This window comes from Saimiri boliviensis, chromosome 14 (genome assembly GCF_048565385.1).
Source record: "Saimiri boliviensis isolate mSaiBol1 chromosome 14, mSaiBol1.pri, whole genome shotgun sequence".
NCBI classification, from domain to species: Eukaryota; Metazoa; Chordata; class Mammalia; order Primates; family Cebidae; genus Saimiri; species Saimiri boliviensis.
In genome coordinates this window covers 66,942,348-66,964,121 of record NC_133462.1, presented here as the reverse complement: position 1 = coordinate 66,964,121, position 21,774 = coordinate 66,942,348, and the positions used below count along the sequence as shown (strand labels likewise).

At 36.6% G+C, this 21,774-nt stretch overlaps 1 protein-coding gene across 4 annotated transcripts in view; it reads right to left on the bottom strand.

The window, feature by feature from the left end:
- The window catches only part of KCNK2 (potassium two pore domain channel subfamily K member 2), a 221,630-nt gene that overhangs the window by 40,736 nt on the left and 159,120 nt on the right, over nucleotides 1-21,774 (bottom strand). For all 4 annotated transcript variants that reach the window (XM_074385193.1, XM_003930354.4, XM_074385192.1 and 1 more), the window contains exon 6: nucleotides 4,281-4,420. In XM_074385193.1, the coding sequence (XP_074241294.1) occupies nucleotides 4,281-4,420 (140 nt within the window). The remainder of the gene's footprint in view (nucleotides 1-4,280; nucleotides 4,421-21,774) is intronic.

Below are 21,774 nucleotides of genomic sequence, written 5' to 3'. Positions count from 1 at the left end.
ACATTTTTTTTTTTTTTTTTGAGACAGAGTCTTTTTCTGCTACCCAGGTTGGAGTGCAGTATCATGATCTCAGCTCACTGGAACCTCCTCCTCCCTGGGTCCAAGTGATTCTCCTCCCTCAGCCTCCATAGTAGCTGGGATTATAAGAGCCGGCCATTAGGCCCAGCTAATTTTTGTATTTTTAGTAGAGACAGGATTTCACCATGTTGGCCAAGCTGGTTGGTATCAAACTTCTAACCTTAGTTAATCCACCCACCTTGGCCTCCCAAAGTGCTAGGATTATAGGCGTGAGCCACAGCCACCTGACTGGAAACAGAATATCTTTTAACATAAAAAGCAGAAATGGAATAAGGGCACATACGACTAGATCTGTATTTTCATACTTAAACCAATATGGTTTATGCAGATTTGTTTTTGAAAAAATAATATAAGACTCGGGTTATTAGCCGAAATCTTTTCATTCAGGGAAGGCATGTGTCAAAGTATGCTTATCACTTGGAAAATTTAAAGCTGTATTTAATTTTGTGTTTTTTATAGTTTGCACCAGTTACATTTTTAGTGAAGAGGATTCCCAATTATCAAAAATGTTTAGTGTTTTTATTCATCAAAACTGAAAACTAGAAATAACCTTGTTGTTTCTTAACACTTTGAGAGTTTTTGAAACTAACAGTGCCTGAGATGACTTGCGCATGGAAAGTAAGGAATACCTATTGAGCAGATCACCTGGCGTCATCTACATAGAGATGATTGCTTCATCTACATAGAGATGACAACTAAAATATATTTAGTGGGTTTTTATTCATTTATACCCTTTAGCAAGTTATTTTAAAATTTAAATTAATAATCATTTTTCCATTGCTTTAGAAATCTTAGTGTTTTGTTTATAAAAATTTTGGCAATGATAATATTTTGATAAATTATAAGGGGCCTTTCTCTTTCGTCACATTCTCTGTTGAATTTGTGACCCCATTTTGCAGTTCCCTACACTGTATTATAAATTAGAAAATATATATATTTGCTCCCATTGAAAGCTCCATTTCAACTGGCTCAACCATCCAGAGAAGCTGCATCTTTTCAGGGTTCACTTAAAGCTTTGGTCATAGCCTTGACTCATGTGAGCTTCTGACAGATGCAATCACCAGAAAGTAGATGCTACCCAGAATACTAGGTAGATACCAAAAGATGTGTGGTAAGAAAAATCAAAACAAAACCCTGCAACGTTTAACTAGCATGAAAACACAATGAAACATCTCATACTTTCAGTTGAGAGTCATGAAGCTCACTGATAAGTAGGCACACAACCTTTTTTTTTTTTTTTTTTTTTTTTCCAGACAGAGTCTGGCTCTGTTAACCCAGGCTGTAGTGCAGTGGCACCATCTCCACTCATTGTAACCTTTACCTCCCAGGTTCAAAGGATTCCCCTGCCTCAACCTCCTGAGTAGCTGGGACTACAGGCACCCACCCCCACGCCCAGCTGATTTTTGTATTTCTAGTGGAGATGATGAGGTTTCACTATGTTGGCTAAGCTGATCTTGTTCTCCTAGGCTGAAGTGATCTGCCTGCCTCAGCTTCCCTAACTGTGGGATTACAGGTGTAAGCAACCACACCCAGCCTTCTTTTTCATTTTCAATGAATCAGTTATGTAGAAATTTAAATTTATTTGAAAAGATGGTGTTATGGCCTAATTTGTGTCTCCTCAAAAGCCATATGTTGAAGCTCTAAGCCCCAGTGTGACTGTATTTGGAGACAGGGATTTTAATAAGGTAATTAAGGTTAAATGAGGTCATAAAAGTGGGGTCCTAATCTGATAGGACTGGTATCCTTGTAAGAAGAGAAAAATACACCAACGAGCACATGTTCACATACTCTCGCTCTCTTTGTCCACGCATGTACACAGAGAAAAGGCCATGTGAGGACACAGTGAGAAGGTACCACCTGCAAGCCTAGGAGAGAGGTCTCACCAGAAACCAACCCTGCTAGCACCTTCTTGGACTTCTAGCTTCCAGAATTATAAGGAAAAAAAAGTCCATGTTTAACCCAGTCTGTTGTATTTTGATGTAACAGCCAGAGCAGACTCATTAGTCCGGAAAAGTATGCTGATTCTTTGACCCAGCTAGTCCTATCACAAAAAGCACTGTTTTTTAATAATACAGGGTTTTTAAATTTAAGCAGGTATTCTATACCAATTTCATCAATTCATAAAGATATAAAATTTCTCTTTGTACTCTATGTGCTTTAGTGGGTTTCAAACTTTTGGACTGTGAACCACAAAAATATTAGTGTATATGTGTATATAACATATTATTTATTTATAATATTGTATGTGTGTATCACAAAACAATACCTTTCCTAACTGCCTGACTGTTTGAAATAGGTTCTGTTCAAGTCTATTTTATTTAAAAAATAAATGCTTGCGTGCATGTGTTTTTAAATCCATTTGAAAGCCAGATGATGACTGGATGTTTGAGTAGTTCTCTTTTTAGCTATGTTACTCAAAACATTCCCTAGCTACAATTTCCATTTTTTCCTTTAGCATCTCAATATACACATGAAGTACACATGAAGAATAGCCATCCATCATATTTCTCACGTTCTCTCCCGCCCCCAGCTCATCACAGAAACCACACTCACACATGTAACCCACATACAATGAGCCTAAGGTTGAGGCAAATCCACTGAGGTCCTATTCAAAGCAAGACGTTTCATACAATTTAAATTGGAGTGTCAAGCATATTGTCTTACTGACTTGTTCATAATAAATAGATTCTGGTTTGATGCTGCAACTAAGATATAGACTAATGCATACAGACTGAATAAAGTAAATTCCCAACTGGGAACTATGATATTCTTGAAGTATGGATAATTTACATTCTTGCTAGTTCATATAGGCACCATGGGTATGATTAAAAAATTATATAATGTGGCCAGGCGCAGTGGCTCATGCCTGTAGTTCTGGCACTTTGGGAGGTAGAGGCGAGCAGATCACTTGAAGGTCAAGAGTTTGAGACCAGCCTGGCCAACATGATAAAACCCTGTCTCTACTAAAAATACAAAAAAAAAAAAAAAAAAAAAAAAAAATTAGCTGGGTATGGTGGTGCGGGCCTGTAGTTCCAGCTACTCAGGAGGCTGAAATGGAAGAATCACTTGAACCTGGAAGGCAGAGGTTGCAGTGAGCTTAGATCATGCCACTGCATTACAGCCTGGGCAACAAAACGAGATTTCGTCTCAAAAAAAAAAAAAAAAAAAAAAAAAAAAAAAAAAAAAAAAAAAAACTATATGACCTTATAGCTTTCAAAGAAAATGAAGAAAACATTTGTAAGGGAAGTTAATTTCATCATTTTCTATCTTATTCTATTTCTTTGGTATATATGCTCAAATAATTCATGCTTGTAGCAGTCAAAGAGTTTGACACTGATGTCTGTGGTCTAAGAATAGATAGTTAAAGGAAGGCAATAGGTACTATAGGTACAAGTTTTACAGATTTGTTGTTCTCTGAAACAATTAGCAAAGTTGACTAAGACCCAGAAGCAAGAAATACACATTTCTTAGTAAAACATTGCTCTGTCACATTCAAACTAATAGTGATCCTAGATAGGTAAATTTAAAATCAAAATTGAATTTCCAAACTGTAGAATTACAAAACCAATATTTAAATTTCAAATTTTCCAAAATTTCATGGGTCAAAATTCTAATTGTCACTTCTACATATATAGTTGTACATGATAAGTAAATGGACACCTTTTTTAAATTGTTAAACTCTATATATAGGGAAAATGGCCATAATGCATATAGCTTTGTAATATATCTATACGTGTGTATGTACAAATTTATATAGAAATAAGAAAAATAAAATAATTTAAAGGTAAAAACATGCACATTATTTAAAACATTCACTATTTCATGCTACTGGTATCTTAATACAAATATTTTCTATTATATTTTTCTTTACAGAATAAAATTCATTTTGTGCCCTTGAGAACAAAAGAAAGAAAACAAAAGAAAAATAAATAATGAAGAAAATTATTTTAGTTACATCCTTTTTCATTTAATTAGAAATTACCCTCAGTTCTGAGACAGCAATTGGCACAGAAACATTTTCTAAGTGAATAAATTAAACTCATATATTTGCGCATAGCCTCATACAGCAAATTCATGCCAAATAGAAAATACTAACATTTTAAAATGTTTAAATATTTGAAATGTAAACAAAAAAATAAGTTAAAATAACCTTTACTGAATTAACTAAATAGAAGTGTTTTTGCACACTTCTTCATTCTCACCTCTTCTTTTGTCTTTTTAGATATCACTCGGAGCCAATCTCCAATCATGCTCAGGACAGCAGCAAAGTAAGCAAGTCCTACAAGGATCCAGAACCACACAACAGGCTTATAGAAGTCCAGATATTCAATATCGGATCCACCTGAAGACATAAACAAAGTAGAACAAAATAACTTCATATTCCTAAAAGTCAACAGTCCAGGTATTGCTAAAATTACTAACTGAATTTTGGTTTGCAAAACATAGAAATCTAGTATTCTTGTCAATGGATCCTTACTGTTTTCTTCATTTTTAATTTCTCATTTTCACTCATGTAGTTCTTACCTATTTTTCAAGAACAACTTAAGTTTTTCTTAATGAGACCTTTCATTGCTTCTTCAGATCATCATGATTTTTCCTTGCTCCATGTTTCATTGACATTTATATAATCTGTCTCAGTCTAAATTATTCGATGTGCACTAAGTTTCTTTTTCCACCTCTATTTTAACAAATGGAAGGTAGAGATTATATTTCTGTTGGTGTGCATTTAACTTAGTATATTTACCTCATTGCCAATAAATACATGCTAACTAATCAACTTAATGCCAAACTGAACAGCAAGTGAACGACTCTAGTGATGGTTTTTATATTAAAGTCATCGGTACAATGAATCACTAACAAATGCCAGAGACAATGACTTGGTGGTTCGCATGAGAACAAATAGAAATTTACAGGTAATACCGCCGCCATTCATTATTCTCTGACTTTTCAGAGAAATTCCCATGACTGCCATAAAATAAAACCCTAGCTCTCAAGGAAAAAATTGGCAAACTCTTTTTCTTTAATCCTTGAAGTACTTCTCAAAATTGGAACTTCATCCACTTGGAACACTAACTCTATCTATGAGAATCCGGGTTCATTTCGACGCACCCTTTGTTCAGTGCCCCATTAATATGGGGGCACTTATTAAGTCCCAACAGTGAAGCTACTTTTATTTTCACAAATAAGAAATCAAATACCCCTCTTGAAAAAAATCATAATTTAGCCCCCAAAAAATCCTCATATAGACAGTTAACATCAATGGGGTACATTGCATGATGGCAAGGAGAATAAAAAAGTACTATGAGAGGACATAAAAGAAGTGATTTTTACTTCTGGAAGAAGGAAAGCAAGAAGGGAAAAAGTGAGTCTTAAGTAATGGGAATCAAAACATGGAATAGTCCAGTGTGGAAAACATACAGTATACTCAAATAACTTTTAGTCATGGATAAATCTCCATGTGTATCGGGTCACAGAGCAGATAGGTAGAAAAGAGGAATCTGGCCGGGCACGGTGGCTCACGCCTGTAATCCCAGCACTTTGGGAGGCCGAGGCGGGTGGATCACGAGGTCAAGAGATCGAGACCATCCTGGTCAACATGGTGAAACCCCGTCTCTACGAGAAAAAAAATACAAAAAATTAGCTGGGCATGGTGGCACGTGCCTGTAATCCCAGCTACTCAGGAGGCTGAGGCAGGAGAATTGCCTGAACCCAGGAGGCGGAGGTTGCGGTGAGCCGAGATCGCGCCATTGCACTCCAGCCTGGGTAACGAGCAAAACTCCATCTCAAAAAAAAAAAAAAAAAAAAAGAGGAATCTAGAAAAAGTATGCTGTGTCAGATTGTAAAGATTTGGTACTCAACAGAGAATAGATAAAAGTCTCTAGGGGGTAAGTCTTGATACTCAACGGAGAATAGATAAAAGTCTCTAGGGGGTAAGTCCTATATATCCGTGTTTGACTATCTGCACAGAAAGATCTAGTGGCATAGAAGAGCAAATTGCCAGGGAAGCCCATGAGAAGCTTTTGTTCTAAATTAGCTAAGAAATTATTGTGTCTGAGTTAGGGCAGAAATGGAATGAAGAGTCATTTTAGAGGCCGGATCAGCAAGGACTGATGGCCAATTAGTTGGTGTGTAAGTGAGAGGAAGAGCTGTCTGATAACCAAAGACCTACATTTGGGAGATGATACCGTAAGTGAATAGGGGAAGAAATAGTGACTTTAAAAAAAGAAAAGTAATTGAAACTGAAACTGAGAGGTTTGAAGTGCTGGACATAATAATCAACAAGATTCTTAAATGCAGATCCAACACTTAATAGAACAGGGCAGAAGATAAGGATTTTCGGACAAACAGCACAGACTTGCTCAATTCACAAAAATTCAACCAGCAAATTGCAAGTATATTAAAGATCAAGTGTAAAATACGGAGTTAATGTTATTGTAGAGAAATTAAATTTTGCTAATAAGTTGCAGGTATATATTAAAAATCAAGTTGAAATTGCAAAGTGGATAGTAAAATCAAGTATAAAATACTGAGTATAATATTATTGTAAAGAAAATTAAATTTTAAGTTGCTCATAATGACAATTTCAAATAATAAAGAGTCAGAGTAAAGAGACAGCATTTTTCTGTAAGGTAAATAATTTGAATAGGCACCAGTTCAGCTTTCTTTTGGGACAAAAATAATTTTAAGGACACATTTTACAAAGTGAATAATATTGCTTTCAAAATATTGTAAAATTTTTACTTTGTGCGACCACAAAATCATTTCTGGGAAGAATTATAGAGGCTAAATGCATCTCGTGATGGTTAAGAGTTGGCCCATGGAGGATGCAGCCCTGAATTCACAGAACTGACTAAAGAAATATGTGTGTAAACCTGTTACATGATAGGCTACCAGTGAATTTCATTTTTTCAAATGTTTCCATTTCAATGAAACCAAAATGACATTTTTTTCCCAAGTACTTTCTCTTTCAAAACCAGAAAACCTTCATCCAAATACTTGTGACTCATTTAACACATAAGTTCACCAAGATGTTGACTTTAGAAGAGTTAGTTCATGCTCAGATTACTTTTTATAAGTCTTCTTTCTTATAAACAGGATGTCACAGTTTGAAAAGAGTAAATTAACTTAATCACTAAAAGGTCTATATTTGGGTAAAATGTTTAACCCACAAGTTTTAGTGGAGTCTAAGCCCAGGGGAAAAAATGTTTTTCCTTTTTAAATTGCCACTCTCGAGATGAAATACTGGCAGTCAGATGATCTAGGAAAAACGAATACTATATGTAAGAAATATTGTCAAACAAGTCACAAATCCTACTCACTTGCTGATATCTAAGATTTATGAATTAATATTCACATTAATCAATTCACTTCATCTAAGAATCTTATCCAAATTAACATATCTGTGATGGAAGGATAACTTCCTAAGAAATATTGTTTGTTTTATTTTTAAATTAGAAATTAAGAAATACTTTTTGAAAAAACTTCTGGACATTTATAAGCATAAATTTCAGTCTAGCTATGTTCAGGAAACCTACCCATTTGTCTCTGGCTTAGTAAGAGTCTAGGGTGATTTCTATTATTGACCTCTTATATAGTCCCTGCCCCTATCTCCCACACTTTGTTTTTTCTCTTTCCACAGACTTCTGAGATGCAGCCCGTGAGATGCCATCACCCGCTCTCCCTCCTAGGTCCCACACCAACCTGGCAGAAATATTCACTCCACTGGTTTTTTTTTCTTTATTGCCACTAAAAACATGCATATAAATCCTTTCCATTTTAAGAGCTTGCTGGCTAATCATAATAGGACACTATACAGATGGTAATAAAAATAGCAAAGAGGTATGGAGGTACAAAGGTTTTGGGAATCTTATAAACTTTTCCAAGTAGTTAAAATAAATCTAATCATCCTGACATTCTTATATGATATGTGACAGCTGCTTTTAGATGGTGTGCTCTCTCTGGATCTCTTCTCCTTAATGCTTGTGTGAAAAACTCAATCAGAGCCTGATCCAATCTAGTAGATTAAACTACAAAAAAATATAGCTCAGGAAAGTTCAGGCTGGTATTATTGCTAGGAAACCATTATCTCCACAAAGCAGGTTTCTCGAACATTTGTTGGAAACAGTCCTTCTACCTAGCATTAAGAAAGCCCTGTCCTAGCTGGCTCCAAAGAATCATTGATTAGGTGACAGAACAACCCATGATGCTGTGGCAGGCACTTCCTAGAAGACTTTTTTTTTTTTTTGAGATGCAGTCTCACTCTGTCATCCAAGTTACAGTGCGGTGGTGAAATTTCAGTTCACTGCAACTTCCACCTCCCGGGTTCAAGTGATTCTCCTGCATCAGCCCCCTAAGAAGCTGGGAATACAGGTACCCACCACCACACCTGGCTAATTTTTGTCTTGTTAGTAGACACAGGGTTTCACCATGTTGGCCAAGGTGGTCTTGAATTCCTGACCTTAAGTGATCCACCTGCTTTGGCCTCCCAAAGTACTGGGATTACAGGCATGAGCCACCACACCTGGCCCCTACAAGACTTAAAAAAAAAATTGGCCCCATAAATCTTGTTTAACCCAGTTAATATGCTCATTTCTGCTGATTTACAGAATATTCGAAATCAGATTGGAAGAGTGGGGTGAAAAGGAAGACTTACTGATTGCCCCTGCAAATGAAATAATTCCATCCTAAAGCCCTCTGGGTAGGTGTTAAGGGGAGTTGCATCCTCACTCTTCACACTTCCATTGACTTAGGGCAGGGCTGTTAGTAAGACCATTTGGCTATAGAATTAAGTCACATTGCCAGCTTCCTTTTGCAGCAGTAAAGCTGATGATCCAATCGCCATCACTCTCATGGACTGTTTGGAGCTCAGGAATGAAAGAACAGTTTGTAATGGCTCCCTGAAATCCGAACAGTAAGTATCCCACTTTAAAATAGAGATGTCATAATCTCAGTAGAGAAAATAACCTATGTCAGCCCACCCAGGAAAGGGGTAGCAGAGCTAGAGTTCAACCCAGGTGTCTGAAATAGCTCCGAAACATAGGCTCCTTCACTGAACACAGTGGTCCATGTCACCTATGATGTCAGCTACTGTTCTTCCACCAGCCTATTTTGCTCATTCTGCCTGGGAAGTACTAAGCTGCAGTAGGAAACACTAAGTTGGACAAGGTGTGCTTCTTCTCAAGGTTCTCACCTAGAAAGTATGTGGGTCTGAAGACAGGCATCATTCCACCAAGAGCCTCCTTACCTTGCTCTGTCCTCTCCCCAGCAGCTCCCAGCCATGGGCTTCTAGTGCTAAAGAACTTGGGCATCCTATGTCCCCTCTCCCTTAAATGTAATTTTCTTTTTCTCTGATTTTTTTTTCCTGAATCACAAAATATTTATAAAGGAAAAAAATATATATCCTGGTTTTAAAGAATAATCTAGCCACTCCAGACTAAAGTTATCAGTTCCATACACCTCTTCTGATTTTCTAAAATGTTATATCTGTTTTAGAATATAAACAAAAATATATAACTTCATTCTAAAGAAAATGGGGATCATCCCTTTAAACTGGCCTATGAGTATTTTAGCTTAAATATCAAACATGGATTTTAATTTTGGGGGGTTGGTTTGACTTTATATTTTTATTAATTGAAGCTATCCCACCTTAATATGAGAGGAAAAGTCTCAGTTTCTGTTTTAGTATATATTATTTTGTTTTTAAGTAATTTAACTGAATAAGGTGTTTCTCACTGCTTCAAGAACTGAGAACCTCTTTTAATGATGTTATAAATGCTGTTTTCATTTTGGCAAATGGAAATGTGACTTAAGCGTTAAACAATAGCTTACCTACTAAACCAAACTTTTCATATGCCATTGTGTCAGAAAACCAGAATGCCAAAAAAAGTGACATTTGAACTTATATTTGGGGATTGTAAATTTTAGCATTCAAGAAGTTGTCCATGTCCCTCTAGGTACTTGTCCTTAAATTGGAAAAACTGCCATGAGAAGAACAGCAGTCTCATGATCATAAAGAAAGAAAAAACAACACATGGCGTCACTCACTCATCCTTTACAAAGATGGAACAGTATATAGATGTACCCAGTTGTTATTCTTCAAATTGTCTTTAAATCTCAATCTAGAACGATTTGGAGTATTTTTCATGGAATGTAGTACAGTTTACTTCCTCTCACAAAGCCATAACTATCAATCACTGAATGCTTTTCTCCTCAATTTTTTCTCCACGTTTTTACAAGACTTCTATATATCCATTCTGAACTCTAAAAGTTAAGTAATTTCTTGGTTTGTCCACTGTCCCCAAGACTTCTAAAACATCTGAGTCAAATCCCATTTACTTCATCATGCAGATGGCTATTCTCTTGTGAATTCTCTGAGAGTCACAAATTAAATCAAGGAGTGACCAGACACTTCACAGAATCTTCTTACATTATAGAACAGAGAAATACCAGGAAGAAAAAAATATATTCCCTATTTCATTGTTGCTCCTGGATTTCATACGTTCTGTCTCACAGGAACAGAAACTAGAGCGATTATTGTCACTAAGTGCCAAGCACAGTATCTAATACACAATATATGTCCATTAAACACCTAAATGAACAAAGGACTAAGGAATATAAAACATCTCCCTGGCAGTCACACAAACCCTCCTTTTCCAATCACAGCAATTTTTCTGAGCCATTGTGATGGTGGTAATGACTGCTCTTCAACAGATCTCACTCGTTGTCAGGGACTTTCCTTGTTATCTGTTAAATTCCTGGCAAATTTTTGCTCAGTGATCAGCTCAGCAGTAGCAATTTAAATACCTGGCCTTTAGACATAGTTGCAAAACTCTTAGTCACCATAAGGTGCTGCTTTCTAGAGGGTCTCTACTTAAACTAACTGCTTGCGGGTGGGAGGGAAGAAGCATGCCATGGTTTTTAAAGAGATTTATGTTCCATGATAAAATCAAGCAAGCTCTGGGCACTCCACTGAATGAGTCATAATTTCAGTTATACAAGAAAACAAATAGTTTGATTACTAAAAACTCCATTTTCAATAATGACTTTGAAAATGTAATTCCAAGAAAACTGAGTCCTCAATATGAGACATACAAATATGTGCTTCCGAATTTAAAAATGTGATGGCAAACGATTATAAAACTGTGAAAACTATAAAAATATAGTAAAGGTGAATGTGCCAGAAGCGGAAAAATTTTACCTTAGTAAGTCCCAAATTATATTATATGTCTATATAAGGGAGCACAGTTGCTGAGCATGAAGCCTGACTGACCTAGCAGGATTCAAAACCACATGTGTGATAAAGAAAATTTCATTCTTTAACCAAATATACTAAATTTCACTGATCAGAAATCCATGATGATGTCTTTGGATGGTTAAATAAATTCATGCTCAGATGGAGTATGTGTTTTCATAATATTAACCATGAAGGTTTCGTAGAACATCTGGATTTTTGCCTAGAATTTTTGGATTTTATTAGAAAACTACATAGTGTGAGGACACTGCTTTCTGAAACTGTAAATTCTTCTCCAGCCTTTTCACTCCTTCACATTACCCCTTACAAAATATTAATCTCAGGTTTGTGAAAGGAGTCTTTTTTGTCATAAAACTTAGTAACTGTCCTCTTTTAAAAAAAAAAAAATTGTTTAAATTTTTGAGAGAGGGACTTGCTTATCACCCAGGCCAGAGAGCAGTGGCACAATCATAGCGCATAGCAGCCTCAAATTCCTGGGCTTAAATAATTCTGAAAGGGAGTGTTTTTAAGGACTTCTCTGGGCAGCCTCTAAACAAGCTATGGAATTGAATTTGTTGGCTTACATGACCCCTTTAAGGTATAGACCCTAGGGGTAGATATTAAAGGAGCTATCAGCCTTGAAAATGAATTTTAAATTGTGTTAGAATGGGTAATTATTTCACTTTTCTCTAATTTTGAAGAATTACCAACTAATTCTGTATGCGTTTTTGTTAAAAGTCTTGGACCTTTGTAAAAGAAGACAAGTTGTAAAGAAGCAAGTGTTCATACATTACCACATAATTAGTAAGACTTAGATTTTAATGAAGAAAGGTTGATTTAGCTCTCAGGAAGGCAAGCACGACTTAACAACTTATCACTCCAGACTTCCGGTCAAATGGAAAATAAAACGACAAAAGTTAGGAAACAGAACATAGAGAATCAACTCTAATTCTCACATACAATTTTGCCATTAACTTTAACTTATATCTACAAATTTAATTATACATCATTATTGGTGCTTTTAAAATCCAGGGGCCAAGGCAGAAAGATCACTTGAGCCCAGGAGTTCAAGACCAGCCTGGGCAACAAGGGAGACCCCATCTCTACAAAAAATACAGAAAATTAGCTGGGTATGGTGGCACGTGCCTGTGGTTCCAGCAACTTGGGAGGCTGAGGCAGGGGGACTACTCAAGCCCAGAATGTTGAGGCTGCAGTGAGCCACCATCGTGCTACTGCACTCCAGCCTAGGCTACAAGAGTTAGACTCTGTCTCGAAAAATAAAAAAGATAATATAAATTGAATAACACTTTGCAAAATAATTTCCTTTCTCTCTTCTCACCTTTTAGGAAGAATTACTCTGCACTTGCTACTCTTAGCAATAGGGGTCTGCTTATTCATAAGTGAAATTCAAGTGTCTACTGATTCTGTGACCTCCCAAGTCCTTTTTAGCCCCAGAACACTGAGCACTGAGAAAAAACATAAAGCGTCATCAGGAAGGAGCAGACAGATGCCAATCACTAAGGTAACCAGTCACGAGAACACGTTCTCTGCATAAATAAATATAAAGTTAAAATTTTCTGGGAAATCTCTTCCAGTGGCAAAGGGACTGAATGCTGAATTCCTACATTCAGTCACATACACAGAATAGGTATGTATATTCATATACATAAATAGGCACCTGAGCATTGCCTATTTATCTGCACCAGTGGTCTTTAAATGCTTTTAATTCACCATCCACAGTAATAAAAAGAAAATATGAAAACTTCTATTTCTATGTATTTCTAAATTTCATTACTTCTTTACTTTTTATTTTTATATATCATAATATTTGTGTAAAGAAGTAATGAAATTTAGAAATACATAGAAATAGAAGTTTTCATATTTTCTTTTTTTTCAAGGTGGAGCCTTGCTTTGTTGCCCAAGATGGAGTGCAGTGGCATGTTCATAGCTCACTGCAGGCTCCTGGGCCCAAGTGACCCTCCCACCTCAGCCTCCCAAATAGCTAGGACTACAGGTGCATGCTACCATGTGCAGCTAATTTTTAAAAATTTTTGTAGAGACAGGAGTCTCACTATGTTGCCCAGGCTAGTCTTGAACTTCTGACCTCAAGTGATCTTCCTGCCTTGGCCTCTCAAGTGCTGCCATTTTGCCACCACACCCAGCCTAAGTGTCATATTCTCTTATCATAGAAAATCTACTTTTCTTGCTCCTTCCCTGGGGACAAGCACTGTTTCAGAGTTCTGATCTAAATCACCCCATCATCACTTGTTCTTAAGATGCTTCTAATAATTATACCAATGTTAAGTAATACAGATCTATTACAATCTGTATCCTAAACATTTATAAATCACTTTTCAAAATATACCTCCTTTTTTTGTAATAACACTGCAGTTTGAAGAATGCATTCTTTAAGTTGCCTTCAGAAAAGTTCAATATAACAATGTAACTGAACCCTGATCCTCCTCAGAGCAGGTTTTGCAAGTTTTGCAGACTGACATCAAATATTAACCTTGTATTATGAAAGGGACACCTTTGTTTCCTTATGAGATTTATAACCCAAAAGAAAGATGAGGACGTTCAAGTTAGACAATGCCTCTTGCTTTTCCCTGGCAAAAACAGCAAAATTAAGTGAGAACACTGTCTTTAGTACATCTAGTAGCAAGAGGGAAAGTTCTAAACAGTAAATAATTGGTATTTCCCAGATGGGGAATTCAATAGCTAATTTTATAGTCATAAGGTACGCAGAAGTAAAGTCTAATTTTGTGTAGCCTATTGGACTATGTGAGGCACTTCTTTTTCAAGACTCTTTTAAAAAGAATCACAATGTCTGTTTTTCCAAAGACTCTTGCAAAGGGCACACATCTGCTACCCAGCCGTTGCCACATCTGGCCCCCAATCCACAATTTCATTCCAAAAACACTCCCTAGACACGAGGACCTGGCAAGTAAAGATTACAGTACTAGGAACAGGGTCTTACAGCTTCACAAAAACCAGCACAGCCACAAAGTACATAACTTACGGAGATAGAATTGAGTCAGCAAAACTAGTGTCAATTTATCTTACTCAGCATCTGTCACAATCATATTAAGTTCTTATGTTAATTATTATCAATGTATATTTCTATAATTTTATATTATTTCCTCTGTCAAAAATAAGATTAAAGTTACAGATTTGAAGATGGGTAACAATATAATAAAATCTAGTAAAAAATAAAGTTGTTTATTTGATTATTCTTATTTGTACATATCTATTGTTCTCTTCTCCTATACTATGCCATGACTGTAAATTCAGGGCCACATTGATACACACAAGATATTTTCATTGAACTTCCATCCTTGGTCAATTGAGAGTGGCTACTAACAGATCTACATAATCTAGTCAGTTTCAAAGTGTTGCTCTCATAAGGTAAATTAAAAACAATTTTTTTCTTCTGCAAAACCATAAAGTAAAAATATTTGTTTCCTAAGCCAGTTTATACAATGGTTGCACATATAATATTGTGTAGGACTCCACCCACTTTCATTTTTATTTATGCTTTTTGTATTTTTTTGGTCTCAGATCATGAAGGCCACATACTGAATTGACACTGTTGGTTGTTCAAAATAACACTGATATGGTTTGGGCTGTGTCCCCACCCAAATCTCATCTTGAGCTTTAGTTCCCATAATCCCCAGTGTCATGAGAGAACCCAGTGGGAGGTAACTGCATCACAGGGGTAGCTTCCCTCATGCTATTCTCATGATAGTAAGTTCTCACAAGATCTGATAGTTTTATAAAGGGCCTTTCCCTTCACTTGTTCTCATCATTCTTCTCCCTGTTACCATGTGAAGGAGGACATGTTTGCTTCCCCTTCTGCCATGATTGCAAGTTTCCTCAGGCCTCCCCAGTCATGCTGAACTAAGAGTCTATTAAACTTCTTTCCTTTATAAATTACCCAGTCTTGGGTATGTCTTTATTAGCAGCATGAGAATGGACTAATACAAACATATACACTATAAGACTGAAACCATATGACATAAGGCCTGAAAATATAGAACCTGTTATATAATACCTATATATTCCACAGTTGCTATAAAGCCTTATTAGTTATATTTAAAAAGTGATAAGACAGCCCAAGATTAATGCATCACACGTATACTTTTTGTTATCACTGTGTCTCACTTTCTCCTGTATTAACAAACTTTCCACTTCAACTTAAGGCAGTTATGCATCTTCAATAAGAGGCAGAAAAATGAGTATTTTAGGACACAAGCTTATCTTATATGGAGTTATAAACGTCTGAAATTCTCTCCACATTTTGCTAATTATAAAACTAAAAGATCTTCAGCAGAGTTATGTACCCTCCTTTCCCAGGTCCCCTATTCAGTACAGAGAGGTGTACATCGTATTTTTGACCAAAAGCAAAGCTTTGTTCATAAAAGTATCTCCATTTTCATGGATATTAGGGGCTTTGCCTCATTGAACCTTAATTAACAAATCAATAGAAACAAATAAACATTAGCCCTCTCTGAGATCTTACAGAACTTCAGAATGTATTTTCTGTTCTAAATATATTTAAGTAAGAAATTTGGGCCAAGGAAGAACAGTAAACAGCCAAAATGTATAAAACTCTTAAAACTAAATTAAGCTAATGAGGTTATTCTGAGAATTTTAGTAACATATTCCTATTATAATTTTTACCATGTTTTTTACTACTTCGAACTGAATTTTTTTAAGAGAATGATTTAGATTTATGGGAGCTGGTAAAAAATGATCCATAATAGATGAGCACACTTACTTTTATCACCATTGTTGTATTTGATTTAAAATTAGAGTTAGAACAATAATAATTGTGGGAAATATAACTGGGAAAGAGAGAGCTGAACTAATAGGCACATAAGACCTTACAGATAAAATAAAGCAAATGGCAGTTGAAATAACATATATGTTATTGAAGAGGAAAAGTTTTAAAATTGTGAGTAGAAAAATGCAGACACTTTAGATCTACATAACCTACTTTAGGTAAGTTAAAAAATGCTGTCCTAGGAATGGAAACTTGAGTAGGTAAGTATCTTAGAGAAAAAAATATTTTAAGTAGCCGAGAACTCCTTCTGAAGTTTTCCCCTTTTTAAAACTAAGGCAGAAAAGGGCCTAAGTAAAAAGGGCAAAGAAAGTTAAATCTGAATTCTTATGCCACTAAAATAATAATAATAATAATAATAATAAATTCACTGCTTTTTCCCCCAAGATGGAAGAAAGGATTAACGGCTTTTAGTGTGCTTCGGCCACTTGGAAATAGCAGGATAGTGCATAAAGATCAACTCTGTAAGCTTTAATTCAAGAAGGAAAATGAGAATTCGCTGAAATCATGAAGAAAACCCTAGAATCCAGGGGAAGAGAACATGGCAAATAGCCCCCATGACACCATCTGGCTGATAAAAATGAGTGAAGCCTCAGGACATAAGAGAGGCAGATAGCTTCCCTCTGTGACTCACCTTTCCATTGTGCAAGCAACCCAGGCCAAGGGAGAGAAGTTGTTTCTCCCAAGCCCTGGAACTAACTTTGGGAGAGGCTTGGGGATACAGTGAGGGAAAGACACTGGGAAAAGCTGCAGGCATTTTCCCAGACCTGGGACAGAGAGCAGGGGCCATTTTTAATCTGGATGAATACAAAGTCAGCAATTCTGTGGTGACCTCGCAGTATGCCTGCACAGGATTTTAGTTTCGGGCCAGAGACTGGAGTGGCTTGCTCTAGAGCGGGGTAGGAGCTTCCACAGCCAAAACCATGGAAAGTGCCTCAGGAGTAGGTGTGGAATTGTGCTCTCCTCCATCACAGGCCTGGATAGGGTGGCGTGAGGAGAGCTGCTGCAGCTGCAGTTTCTCCTGGGCAAGGAGACTTACAGCCAGGGGCAGATTGGTGTCCTGGAACCAGTCTGCATGTGTCATTACTGAGTGCCCAGCATGCACCCCTGAGATTGCAACTCAGTGGGGCCCTTCCCACTGAACCTCCATGGAGAACTCCAGGCACTCAGAGCACCCACTTGCCTGGTTCAGCAGCCTAAGCTGCCCAGCCTTTCCTGGACATAGATTGTGCAATAAACCCCTCTCTGCTACAACCCTAGGCAGAGCTCCAGGCATCTGGAGCGCCTCCTCACCTGGATCAGCAGCCTGAGTAGCCTTGCCATTCCTCTGCATAGATCACGGGGCAGCCGGGCCCTCTCTGCTCCACACCCAGGCAGATCTCCAGGCATTCAGAGCATCTGTTTGCCTGGTTCAGCAGCCTGAGTCATCCCACCCCTCCTTTGCAGAGATCTTGGTTCCAGGGGGCACTCTCCGCTGTACACCCAGGTAGATCTCTAGGCATCTGGAGCAACTACTCTCCTGGATTAGGAGTTCTGATCTCCCCCATCCCTGTATAGAGAACATGGGGTCAAGGAGTTTCCCAGCTCCATGCATAGGCACACTTGATTTATTTTAAGATATTTATCTCTTAAAATACTATTTTATGTTATGTTATTATGATATTATGTTCTTCTTTTCTTTCACATGGGCACTCAGTGGCCATGCACTGGATTTTCCCTGAGTGCGGTGCTTTTACCTGCCATCAGGGGACCTGTAAGCAAACCTGCCCAGTCCAGTCCTGCCTTTCTTGGTTTCCCCCATGCTGAGCAGGGAGCTCAGAACACTGAGCAATCAGAAAATCATCCCATTGCCTGATGCAACAGAAATATTTTCCCATTAAACAAGGATTAAGTATATACCCAGCCTCATTGGCCACAGCTGGCTCTTACCCATAAGTGCCATCTACTGGCTTGTAAATCATCAGCATAGCTCAAGATAAAACCTGCTGACAGAAGTACATAAGGCTATAGAAGCAAAGTCAAAATACCCTGCCCAGCATTCTTTACAGTCACACCCCCTGTAAGAAGCAGGGGAGAGGAGGAAAGAAAAGAAGAACATAATAATAATATAGGGAAAGAAAGAAAAATAAGAATATGCTGTTCACATAAAAATTACAATAATTAGAAGTGGCAGTGTCTCCAGATGAGAAAGAGCCAGTGCAAGAGTTCTGGCACCATGAAAAAACCTTAATGTAGTAACACCACCAAAGGATCACAATGGCTACCCAGCAATGGCTCCTAACCAAAATGGAAACTCAGAAATGATAGATAAAGAATTTAAAGCATGGATTGCAAGGAAGCTTAACAAAAGCCAGTACACGGTTGAAAATCCACACAAAGAAACTTCCAAAGCAATCCAGGAAATGTATGAGAGAAACATCTTAAAATAAATCAATCAGAGCTTCTGAAATAGAAAAAAATCACTTAAGGAATTTCAAAATAAAATTGAAAGCTCTGCCAACAGACTGGACCAAACAGAATAAAGAATATCAGACACTGAACTCTAACCTTTTGAACTAACACAGTCAAACAAAAATAAAGAAAAAAGAATTTTAAAAAGTAAAGAAATTATTTCAGAAATATAGGATTATGTAAAGTGACCAAATCTACAAATTATTGGCATTCCCAAGAGAGACAGAAAAATAGAAAACTACCTGGAAAACATATTTGAAGAAATAATTTAATGATACTTCCCTAATCTTGTTAGAGAGGTAGACGTTCAGACACAAGAAATCCAGAGAACACCTGTGAGATACTATACAAAACAAACATCACCAAAGCATATAGTCACCAGAGTGTCTGAGGTCAATGCTAAAGAAAAAATCTTAAAGGCAACTACAGACAAAAGTTAAGTCATATGTAAAGGGAATGCCATCAGACTAATAGTGGATTTCTCAGCACAAGCCTTACAAGCCAGGAAAGATTAGGGGCTTATTTTCAGCATTTTTAAATGAAATTCCAACCAGTAATTTTATATTCCACCAACCTAAGCTTCAGAAACAAAGAAGAAATAAAATATTTTTCCAGACAAACAAGCATTAAGGGAATTTGTTACCACTACATCAACGTTACAGGAGATACTTAAGGACGTTCTAAACATGGAAAAAAGAAATGATACCTGCTACCACAAAACACATTTAAGTATATAGCCCACAGACCCTATAAAGAAACCACAAAGTAGAAACAGCAAAGCAACCGACTACATAATTGGATCAAAGTCTGGCATATAATTATTAACCTTGAATGTAAATGGTCTAAATGGCCCCACTTAAAAGGCACAGAGTGGCAAGTTTAATAAAAAACCAAGACCTATCCATCTGCTGACTTCAAGAGACCCATCTCACAGATAAAGACATCCTTTGGCACAAAGCAAAGGATTCAAGAAAGATCTATCACACAAACAGAACACAAAAAAGAGTAGAGGTCACTATTTTATATCAGATAAGACAGACTTTCAGCCAACAACAGTAAAAAAAGACAAGGAAGGTATTACACAATGATAAAGGGTTTAATTCAACAAGAAGACTTAACTATCCTAAATATATATGCACCTAACATTAGAGCACCCAGATTCATAAAACAGGTACTTCTGGACCTATGAAAAGACTCAGCTAGCCACACAATAAGAGCGAGAGACCTTGACACTCCACTGGCAGCATTAGACAGATCAACAAAGCAGAACACTAAAAAATTCTAGACTCAAATGCAACACTTGACCAAATGGACCTAACAGACATCTACAGAATACTCCATTCAGCAACCACAGAATGTACATTTTTCTCATCACACATGGAACATATTCTAAGATCAACCACATGCTCAGCCATAAAGCCAATCTCAATAAATTTTAAAAAAATTTAAAGCATATCAACCATATTCTCAGACTACAGTGGAATAACAGAAGTCAATAATTAAGAAGATTTCTCAAAACCACACAGCTATACACAAATTAAACAACTTGCTTCTGAATGAATGTTGAGTAAACAAGAAAATTAAACTAGAAATGAAAAAAAAATTCTTTGAGATAAAACAGAAACAACATAACAAAATCTCTGTTATGCCACAAAAGCAGTGTTAAGAGGAAAGTTTATATAACCAAATGCCTACCTCAAAAAGTTAGAAAGATCTCAAATTAAAGATCTAACATCAAACCTAAAGGAACCAGACAAACAAGAAGAAACTAACTCCAAAGATAGCAGAAGTGACTAAAATTAGAACAGAAAATAAAGAATAAAATCAGAGCAAAACTGAATGAAACTGAGACTCAAAAATATGTACAAATAATTAACAAAACCAAAAGTTGGTTCTTTGAAAGGATAAGCAAGATCAGTAAACAGCTAGCTAGATTAACCAAAGAGAGAGAGACAGACGAGAGAGAGAGAGAGAGAGAGAGAGAGAGAGAGAGAGAGAGAGATCCAAATAAACACAATCAGAAATGACAAAGGTGACATTACAACTGGTACCACAGAAGTAAAAAGATTCTGAGAGACTATCATGAACATCTCTGTGCACGCAAATTAAAAAATATAGAGGTAATAATAAATTCCTATAAAAACATAATCTCCTGAGATTGAATCAGGAATAAATTAAAACCCAGAACAGACCAATATTGACTTCCAAAATGGAAACAGTAATTTAAAAATCTACCAACCAAAGGAATCCCTGGATTAGGTTAATTCTCATTCAGATTCTACCAGATATACAAACAAGAGCTGGTACAAATGCTACTACAACTATTCCCAAAAATTGAAGAGGAAGGACTCCTCCCTAACTCATTCTATGAAATGAGCATCACTTTGATACCAAAATGTGGCAAAAGACACAATAACAATAAAAATCTATACACCATTATCCCTGATAAATGTAGATGCAGAAGTCTTCAACAAACTGAATCCAGCAGCACATCAAAAAGTTAGTTCACCATGATCAGGTAGACTTCATTTCTAGAATGCAAGGTTAGTTCACCATACACAAATCAATAAATGTGATTCACCACATAAACAGAATTAAAAACAAGAACCATATGATCATCTCAATAGATGTGGAAAAAGCTTTTAATGAAATATAACATCCCTTCCTGATAAAAATCCCCAAGAAATTAGGCATTGAAGAAACATAAGTCAAAATAATAAGAGCCATCTATGGCAAACCCACAGTCAACAGCATACTGAATGGGAAAAAACTGGAAGCATTCCCCTTGAAAACAGGAAGAAGGTAGGGATGCCCACTCTCACCACTTCTATTCAACATACTGCTGGAAGTCCATAGCAGAGCAATCAGGCAAAAGAAAAAAAATAAAAACATCCAAATAGGAAAAAATAAGTCAAACTATCTTTCTTCACTAACAATATGATTCCATACTTAGAAAATCCTAAAAATTCTGCCCAAAGGCTCCTATAATAAACAACTTCAGTAACATTTCAGGATACAAAATTGATGTACAAAAATCAGTAGGATTTTTATACGCTGATAACATTCAATATCAGAGCCAAATTAGGACACAATCACATTTATAATAGCCACAAAAAATTTAAAAACCCCAGGAATACAGCTAACCAAGGAGGTGAAAGATCTCTACAAGAACTAT